Source organism: Desmodus rotundus, chromosome 3, assembly GCF_022682495.2.
Source record: "Desmodus rotundus isolate HL8 chromosome 3, HLdesRot8A.1, whole genome shotgun sequence".
NCBI classification, from domain to species: domain Eukaryota; kingdom Metazoa; phylum Chordata; class Mammalia; order Chiroptera; family Phyllostomidae; genus Desmodus; species Desmodus rotundus.
In genome coordinates, this window is record NC_071389.1 from 11,370,019 (window position 1) to 11,379,747 (window position 9,729).

Below are 9,729 nucleotides of genomic sequence, written 5' to 3' on the forward strand. Positions count from 1 at the left end.
TGGGACTTTCTTTGAAGCAACATGCTGCCTTTTAAAAGAAAATTGAACATGTGAGAACTTGAACCTATGAAACTCATCAGCAGTTCCATCATTGTTCATCTCTTCAAAACTGAGATAGTTAACTTTCAGTAACGCACTGGCATTTAAAAGGCATTTTTCATATTTTTTCCTGAAGAAGACAGTCTTGTTATTTTGTGTCTTAAAAATATGGAAATGAAGGGTGGGAATCACTCGAGGACTGAAGATGTAGCAGCCCAATGTAACTAAGCTCATAGGCACACTCTGTCTTCGGCCAGTCTGAACTGTGATGTTGATCTCGTGGGTACTTGCAGATAACTGCCTTTTATAGGAGCAGAGCTAGGTGGTTGGGCATATACCTGAATTTAAATAAAGTCTAGAGATGAAAGATTTTCTACTCTCTGTTGATGAGTGTTGAAGTGTTTCTCATCTTTGTGGTGGAGTGATACTGTTAGCAGTGGGTTCTTGGTCTGCTGCTCGGAAAACTTGAGCATCAGAGAGCTTTCTTTCCTTGGGGGAAAAATAGGAGAGACAGGCATGGAGTCAGAGGGACAAGAAAAATGCTGAAATATTTTCCTGTAGGGCTTTTGATTTGTTTGCCAAAAAATTGCCTTCCAGATGGAGAAGACCGAAAGCTCTGATTGTAAGCCATTATGTTTTTACTGGCCTACCTCCCCGTCCCATTGCCTGGTTTGAAATCTGTAAACCGGTCCAAACCCTTTACCTCATTTTCTAGTACCAATTTACTGTCTTACTCATCTTCCAGCTGCAAGGGGGTGAGGCAAGCCGTTTTGAAATTGAACCCTGTGCCATTTTATGACCCAAGGAACAGTAGGTTCTTGCCAAGGAGTATCAATTGCGATAGCTTCCATTTCTCTGAAGTTCTTGACTCATGCGCACCAGGTAGACCTGTGCCTGTGACATGTGCGGTCACATTAGTCTGGGAATGAATCTGAACAAGCCCTTTTGGCCTTGTGTGGACTTGTTACTACTACCCTGGTTGCCTAGCATTCTGGGCTCTTGCATGGGAAGCACAATTCCTCTTTGGCTGTATCATGGTGCGCTGGCAGTAGAAATCTTGATACTCCTCTTTCCCTTGGGAGGTAGTGATTGTTTCGGGGTTGAAACTGTAAGGGAGTCCAATGTCAGGACATACAGTGGGGATAGCGGCTTTGGAGTCTGGGAGACTGGGGCCCAGTTCGCTGCTCTAACGATACACTAACTAGACAGTGACCTTGAGCAAGCTGTATTCTGCATCTGGACAGTGTGGGATAATGCCACATCAGGTCGTCACTGGCTTTAACAGATAGTTTTTGGGAAGGAAGAGAATGTTGGGGACTCATGCGAAATACTGAAATGTTAGTTCCGTTTCCTTCTTGTTCTGTCGATCTTGAGTAGGTTAATTATTATGGTCTGTAAACTGACCGGTTTTCTACCATTCTGTTAAACTATGTGGAAATTGAGAAGACATGAGCGATTTTCAGGTATTGCACATTAAAGTTGGCACCAGATCAGTACCTAATGCACGGTCTGTTGGACAGAGCAAAGTAATAATTTTTAATTAAGATTCATGTTTATGTAGTGTACAGTCGTAGGAAGAAACATACACCATGGCTACATATACACGGTAGGGGAGAACAGCCAGAAATCATCGCGGGTGCTAGCATAAATACCTTCTTCAGGCCAGCATCAGCTGCACTGTTGCGTAGCTAGATCAAAAAAGATGTGAATTAGCTTGCTCGCTAGTTCTCTGTGTCTGGATGAGGAAAGGCCAGGCTGGTTGACCGAGGAGCATTGGCAGTCCACACAGCAGCAGTCAGGGTTAGCTGGAGAAGCAGCTCTTTGAGTTCCAGTAGTTCGGATTGGAAAACCACTCAGGCGACTGAGAGCTGAGACTGTGGTGGTGCTCGATTGCAAAGACGGTAGTCAGGGACTCTTGGCCTGCGGAACAGACAGTCGGTAAAGAGCGTCAGTGCGCTCGGAAAGGTACAAATAAAGTTGTCAAATCTGAATGGAAAAAATTGGGTTTTGGTTCTGTTCCTTGGCATGTTTAACTTTTTTTGATAATGGGAAAATAAGTTTATCTTAAAGTTTGGGACATGTATCACTACAGTATGTGAGCTGATTTTTTCCCCCTAAAGTGGTACTACAGACAAACATTTTTATTTTATTGCTTCTACATTTTAACACACCTTGTGAAAAGAAGTATAGCTAGCATTCAAATCTGTGATTATACCAATAATATATACTTAAGTTGCAGCTAAAGTTATGTAATTAAATGCATGCATTGATTTTCTTTTTTCTTTTTTAAAGAAAACTATTAAGTAAATAGTTGTACAGGTGATATGTGGATTTAGCAAAATTGAGGCAGTGGAATTGGAATGACAGTGTTTGAGAAATGCTGGTAAAAATGAGGGTTTGGTCCTTTGTATTCAAGCTTAGATGCCTGTGAAGTTTAATTTAAAATTAGGCATTTACAATTTTTTTCTACCAGACCGTTAAAATAGGCTTGTGTGTGTTCTTTTATTTTGAAGGATAGTGGTTAAAAGTGCCCTCTGAGTAAAATGAGGGGAGGGGGTAATCTCCACATTTGGACACTCTGACTTGTGACAACCTTTACGATTTTCCTTAAAAAGTAGCCATCACTCCAAGTGTTGAAATGACAATGGGAGCTTCCAGTCGAGGGTGTTTATCTGGATTTCTGGCTGTGGCACCCCTGGGGAAGATGGGCAGGAGAGAACCAGGGTGCTGGAGACTGTCCCCAAGCGGTGCAGGAACATCTGCTCGAGAACAGTCTCCTGGCTCGTTCTCTCCCCCTCCAGGACTTGTCCAGACAGAACGGGGAGTGAAGTTTTTATCCCCTATTGTGGGCAGGGGACCAAAGGCATCTAAAAAGCCTCTGACAACAAGGAAGAACGTTAGAAATGAGAAAATCAACTCTACCAAATTCCGCAAAGAAAAATCTTTTGCAGATATTCACATTGATGGAATGTTCATTTTGTTTTTGTCAAGTTACTGTTACGAGATGTAACGTGTTGTTCCTCCCTCTCCGCAGGTACTGGTTTTGGATTAGGACTTGTTTTCTCACTTACCTTCTTTAAAAGTAAGTGTCACTCTTACCACCTTTTCAGCATGATGTCCTAGTTGTATACACATAGCAGGGATGACACTGCTGGAAGGCACAGCTGCATGGCTGCCAACCCTGGCCATTTATGGGTTTCGGCAGCTAGACAGAGAATGTGGACTCAAAAGAGGTCAGAATAGGTTGAGCGTCTCCAGAATTCCCCTGGGGAATATCTTAAATATGATACCATTTAAAAAGCCAGTGAGGCAGCCCACTGCCTTCATGTCAGTGAGTCATTTGGCCAAATGTAGACATGCTCAGATATTTCTAATTAATTATAATTTGGGGGGAAGGAACTTGAAAATGAGAGTACTGCTAGTAGTAAAAACAAGTGGACCAGAAATACACATGCTTTTGACCAAAAGTTCTTCTCAGCAACGGCAGGCAATACCCCTTTCATTCTGCGGAAGAACTGGTCTGGCTGTTGCCCTCTTTCCGTGAAGAACTGGTGGGAATTCATAACTAGAGAATCTTAAATAACATTTCATGCTGACATGAAATAAGCATTTACAGCATTGGCCTAAGTATACCTCACCACTAACTGTAATCAAAATATGGAAATATTGGTGAGATTCCTAGATATTTTTAAAACCCAAGCACCTTACTGAAAGGTGGTATTATTTCTGCTAAGGTTAAAAAATTAGTTAATGAGAGTATGATTAGAACTGGTAAGAAGTTGTTAAAAGTTTCAACTATGTCTGCTGTTTTCATATTATATGACATACCATTCATATGTACCATTATTAATACCTCAAACCTGGCAGCATAAGTACTTAATAAATACTTGGTAAATTAAGAAGCTTATTAGTAGCCCCCATCTTCCTTCCGTTGACTATTGATGAAACACGGACAAAGCCTGGCATCATGTAGTTGAGTACCTGTCGAACCCTAGGCAGGTGTATGCGAGCCAGAGAGAAAGCTGCATCTTCTCACGGTGGCGCCCTGTCGGGACCCCTGTTTCTGCCCACCAGGAAGAATGTGGCCGCTGGCCTTTGGCTCCGGCATGGGACTGGGGATGGCCTACTCCAACTGCCAGCACGACTTCCAGTCTCCGTACCTGCTGCATGGGAAATACGTCAAAGTACGTACCAAGGTGATACTTCCCTTTCCTTCCAGAGAACAGGAGTTTCCTCCCGAGTCCTCGAAGAATTCCTCATAGTATGTGTAGGGAACAGGCTGCGTGTGTCCTCCGCCACCACTGAGGCCCTGATGGCTCCCCGGCCATTAGTGATGCTGCCACCCGCGTTGGTGCCTGCAGTCTGCCCCCTCCCCTGTACCGTGAGGCACATACGTACCTTCGGATAGATGCTCACACGTTACCTGGCTGGTTGACAAACCTGCCCGACAGTGCATCATCACGGGGAAGTATCCGAAGTAGCACTTCTGTTCAGGACCTCAGGATACCCTGCAAACACATGCACATGCTAAACTTGCGTACTTCTGGGATTCCGTCATTATTCTGCTTCTACTTGAAAAGGCCAGGTTTTGACTGTATGTCCCACATAATTCTGCCAAAGTCTTGTCTACAGATGCATTTGTTAGTGATGCAGACAAGACGAAAAATTACAATACTTGCCACAGGAGAGCAGGTGGCACATTTCCTGAAGGTCGTGTGCGTGGCAGCGCTCCTCGTTGCCTTACTGCAGATGACGGCTGGTTACCGTGGGGTTCAAGTGAAGGGGCCTGGGAAGGGGCCAGGGTGCTGCAGGACCCAGGGGTATGTCTGGTTTTGTTTTCCCAGGGCCTAGGACAAAGTAGGCACACGAATGTAAAAGGAATGAATGAATGGAGTAAATGGTTTATCCTATTAGAGGTGTTAATGGCCTCAGACTTACTAAGGGGTAACCTTTATAGCAATACAAACTTCAGGAAGAACTTCACATTTCCTAGCTATGTAGAATCATCTACTTCCTGGGCTGCCTTTGAGCTAGAATTGCTCTGAAGTGGACAGCCTCAGGGGCCTAGCGGAAAGAGCGCGGTCGCCGGGGGACCTGGGTGTGAGTCTGGTCCCTCACTTGCTTCCTAAGGGGTCTTGAGTGTTCACTTTGGAGACTCTCCTTCCTGTCTATGACATGAGGGAAGTGATTGCTATGCACCGGGTTGCTGTGAGAGTTAAATGTGAACGTGGTTTTAGGAGGTGAGGTATTGTATAAATAGATGTGTTCATTATTATAGTTGAGGCCAACCAAGAACGGGGTGATTGACTTGTCCATTGTTCCATCGTAGTGACAAGTAATGAGTGTCCTAATTCCGATCAAAAGCTGTCACCAAATCTGAAATGACAGCACACCACCACCGCTCAGTAGCCTCTCTCTCATAACCTGCCCAGAATGCCAGCTGCCTGCCGACCCTCCTGTGCATGTTTGGAAAGAGAGTGGGAGCCGGGGGGTCAGCCGGTTAGATGGTGGCTGGCCTTTTGCCGCCTCCCATGTTAATGAGCCATTTCTGTGCCAGAGCCAGGGTGAGGTAATCAGAGGGACAGCACGGGAAGAGGCGCAGCTGCGTGGCACAGAGCTGACGACAGGCAGTTTCCACCGCTCCCCAGCTCTTCACTTCGTTGGCACCACAGCCAGATTTGGGGGAGAACAGAAAGGCACGGGGAGAGGAGCTTCAGGTCTTTTAATTGTTTGAAATGTTCCCAACTGAGTTGCCATGGATAATGGCTCAGGGGTGGTTATAGGCATATTATATATTTAATGGCTGGGACTTAACTGTGGAAAATATTGTTACATTTTTTACAGCCTTGTGTGTACTGCTCCAAAATGGCCTTGTAACTTTATCTGAACTTGAGTCTATGCCTCGATGTTGTCATCCTCCATTCTCTAAAAAGAGGAGCAAAATCCCAAGTTGGAGCTTTCTGAATGTAGTCCTATTATGGTAATTGCTGCTTGAGGGCCCGCTGTGCCCTGTGGGTCACCCAGGGTGCTCTGCATTCTTTCCCTAGCCCTCCCCGGGCCCCAGGACATCTGTGAGAGATAGCATTATCCTCATTCAGAAGAAGAGAAATCTGAATCTTACTGAGGTTGAGAAACTTGCCAAGGATCCCATCGTTAGTGGGCTGTTTGATTCCAGACCCATGTTTCTCCCACTCCCCTGCGATCTGCCCCTTTGACGGGTTTAGGAATATACTTGTTCGGGTGCTGAATATTTAGCCCTGTTCCACTCCTTCCCCACCGCCCTTCCTCAAAGCTGGGGAACCTCTCTTCAGAATGCGGGCAGGATGGTACAGTCCTTTTGTGAGACAGTTTTAAAGCAAGTGGGGGTGAGGTTTGGGGCCCGTTGGTCCCTCGGGTGTGACCTGCTGCCGCAAGGTAGAGGGGTTGTGAAACGCGGTCCGCACAGCTCTAACGCGAGTGCCCTTGCTTTACAGGAGCAGGAGCACTGACTCCCACCTGAGAACGAGCCCCCCAGTGGGAGGCGAAGAGAAGGCACGTTTATCCCTCAGGAACCCTGAAGTGCTCTGGAGTGAGCCGACACTCTTCCGTAGCGATGTTTTCAGCAATGCTTTAAACTCCAGCACTCTGTTTATGTATTGAAACCAAGTCTGTTTCTTGTTTTGTATTTTCTCTCTGGAAATTGCAAGGAGGTGGTCTTAAAAGAAATAAATTAAACAAAAATAGGCAGCCCAGTGCAGTGCCTGCATTTCTTTGCCTTTGGTGCCTGAGCATGAGGAGCATTGTACTGGAACTGCCCGCTGCTGTAACCGCCCAGTCCCGGCCGCTCCGAGAACCTTCCTGAAGCCACAGCCGTCGTGCGTTCCTTGCGTGTGGTTTTCAGAACGGCTTCCACCTCGTAAGTCAGGGGGTGGGGGTTGCTGCTCTGTTGCCTGACGGAGGTGATGAGTGTCGAGTGTCATGAGGAGCCTGGCCTTACTGTTCTCACTCCGGGCGGGCCTGGCGGGTGCGTTTCAGCTGGGCTTGCTACATGGAGGTCAGGTAGCAGGCTGTGTCTGCCCCGTGCAGCCTGGCCATGCTGATGGCTCCCCGTGCCATGTCACGGGTTTCCGCAGCTCCTTGGAGCTTGACACGTGCCAGGCTTCAGCGCTGCGGGCTTCGTCCTGGGGTCTGGGACAGTGTGTGGCATACCCACCTAGCTGGAAGGGCACTTGTAGGCTTGGTTTTTGTCTTCATGTGACAGCTGAGATTTGAGGGCCAAAGGGCCGCTTCTAATGCCCCTCTGTGCGTTTATTCCTTTGGTTTTACTTGAAATGTGGACGCTGAACACAAAAGTAGTATTATAGCAATTTCTTCTGAAAATACAGAACCCCAGAACTCAGTCTTTCATATCTTATTTCTCTCCTTATAATAAAATTAAGATGGGCAGAGCTTGGTCCACCTGTTCCTTTGTCCTGTAAATATTGATTGAGCATCTACCAAACAGAGTTAAGTGGATGAAAAGGTAAGACAGACGTGTCTGTCTTTCCACCGTCTGTCTGGTGGAAAGACAGACGTACAGACTCTTTTGACACCGGAAGAGGTTTGTGGACAAAGTGCAGGGAGAACAAAGGAGAGGAAACAACTGAGTCTCCTCGGGGTGTCCTGGCAGAGGAGGAAATAATGTGGACTGAGACTTGAAGTTGACCTGGGCGTTCCCGATAGCCGAGGACGAAGAGAAAGGCAATTCACGCCAAGGCTTGGAGTCCTGGCTCGGTGTTAACGATGGTTGGGAAACTGCGAGTGGACCAGGGTAGCTGAAGCATGCAGGGCAGGGGAGGGGTGCAGAGGGGTGAGGCTGGGCACCTGGGTGCCACTGGTGCCTGACCCCAGTTCTGGGACTTCTACTAGTCAGTTCTTGCCGGTGGTGTAATGAGTAAATTCAGGGTAGGAACACGGCCTCTTTTTTCCTTCCCTCATCCTTCACTGCAGTCCTCTTTCCGGAAAGATGTGCCAACCTCTGGACCAGAAGCAGCAGCAGTGGCCCTCTGCCCTGCGCACTGTCCGGGCTCCTCTGCTCTCTGGGCTGCCTTGTTTCTTTGGGTCACTTAGCCCAGAGACAGGCCCAGCCTAGGGCTGTAAGTCGTGGCCGTGCCTGGCTATCGCCGCTCTGCTGTTGTCACTTTGCCCTGTTCGCTCCATGATCAAGATGGCCCGCGTAATTAAAAGAAAAATAACCCAGCGACCTGTTTCGTTCCTTACATGTGTCTTCTCCATGTTTGCTTTAAAAGTTATTTCCCCCCAGTGTTTCCATTTTTATTCGGGCAGAGAGAAGAATGACAGGCCCCCTCCCCAAAAGAGAGAGAGAAACAGAAAACATGCTCCATCCCCTGATTCTGTGGGTGTGTCAGAAGACCACAGAGCGGGAGTGGGCACAGGGGTCACCCCTCTCCATCTGGTCAGTTAGAGGGTCAGGCGTTTATTTGGAGGGATCCCTTTGCCCAGCATCTCTGAAATACCGCTCCTGTGTTTTTGAGAAGCTGGTGAGCACTGTGAGGAAATAGTTCTGGGCAAAGGCCAGCTGAAGGAAGCAGTGGCTGTTTGCTTTAATTCCAGGGTACTTTGTATTCCTGTCTTGTAGCGCTTAGCAGAGACTGGCCCAAAGCACAATGCTCGATCTTGTCCCCACTCCCTGCCCCCATCTCAAATCAACCTTCAGAAAGTTCCAGCTCATTGGCAAAGGCATACATTCTGTTCTACTCTAGTTTCATTAGAATTCAAGTCTTCCGGGACCTGTTCCCTTGCGGGGTTGTGGAACTTTGACTTTGCTTCTTGTCTTCCCTTCTGGAACCAAATGCAAGGAAATTCATGGGTTTGGGGGGAGAGAGAGAGATGGGAACCCAGCTGGGTACAGGATACGATGATAAAATTGTGGCGCCCCCAAAGAGGCCTGCTCTGCCAGCTTACATAAATGCATATAGTCTGAGCTTGACATCGCAGTTTGGCCCAGAACAATATGTATTCGGAACTCATTTAGGTGAGTGACTTTGCATTCCAAGTACCCACGGGGGGCGGGGGGGGGGGGGGGCTTATAGAGCTGCGATTGCCTCGTGCAGAGCACGCCTGTGCTCTGAGAACGGCCTCAGACACACTCAGTTGAGCTGTCCCCTCCAGTGATTGTCATCCCCGCTCACCCACTTCAAAGATCTGAGGATGCGGTCTTGAACTCCTGCTCGCAGGAAATGCAGAGGTTGGGCACGGAGGGGAAAATCCATGTAGTTTTGCGTTTAGTTTTTCCAAACCTCATTGTTTACATTTTTTCCCATGTAACCAAGCCATAATTACATTTTACTTGTTGTGGTACAATCTGATTGTATTGTTGCAGGACTATTTTTGAACCTGTCCAAATAAACTGCAAAGTATTTCCACAAGGATGGACTCCATGGGGCTGAAACAGCCTTCCCCCTGAATGGTACTGAGATGCGAATGGTTTCCTATTGCATGCTCACTAATTACAGAAATGCAGAGGGGTGGAAGGGAGAAAGTGGAAATTCTAAGTAGCAAAAGGAATGTCAAATTTAGAATAACAGGCTCATCTGGAAGCTATCACCGCTTCTTAAAGAGTGCTGCTAGCACCGCTTCCCCTCTGAGACCAGAGAATGATTTTGGGGGGAACAGACCTGGGCAGGAGCAGGGCAGAAGTTCCCACGTTCA

At 47.3% G+C, this 9,729-nt stretch overlaps 1 protein-coding gene across 2 annotated transcripts in view; it reads left to right on the forward strand.

Moving 5' to 3' along the window:
* MICOS10 (mitochondrial contact site and cristae organizing system subunit 10) overlaps window positions 1-6,765 on the forward strand; it is a 29,895-nt gene extending 23,130 nt beyond the window's left edge. The window contains exons 2-4 of one of the 2 annotated variants that reach the window (XM_024554302.4): window positions 3,074-3,121; window positions 4,114-4,235; window positions 6,513-6,765. In XM_024554302.4, the coding sequence (XP_024410070.1) occupies window positions 3,074-3,121; window positions 4,114-4,235; window positions 6,513-6,527 (185 nt within the window). In that variant the 3' untranslated portion in view covers window positions 6,528-6,765. The remainder of the gene's footprint in view (window positions 1-3,073; window positions 3,122-4,113; window positions 4,236-6,512) is intronic. The other variant, XM_024554303.4, reaches the window with a different exon arrangement.
* Window positions 6,766-9,729: the final 2,964 nt, after the last annotated feature.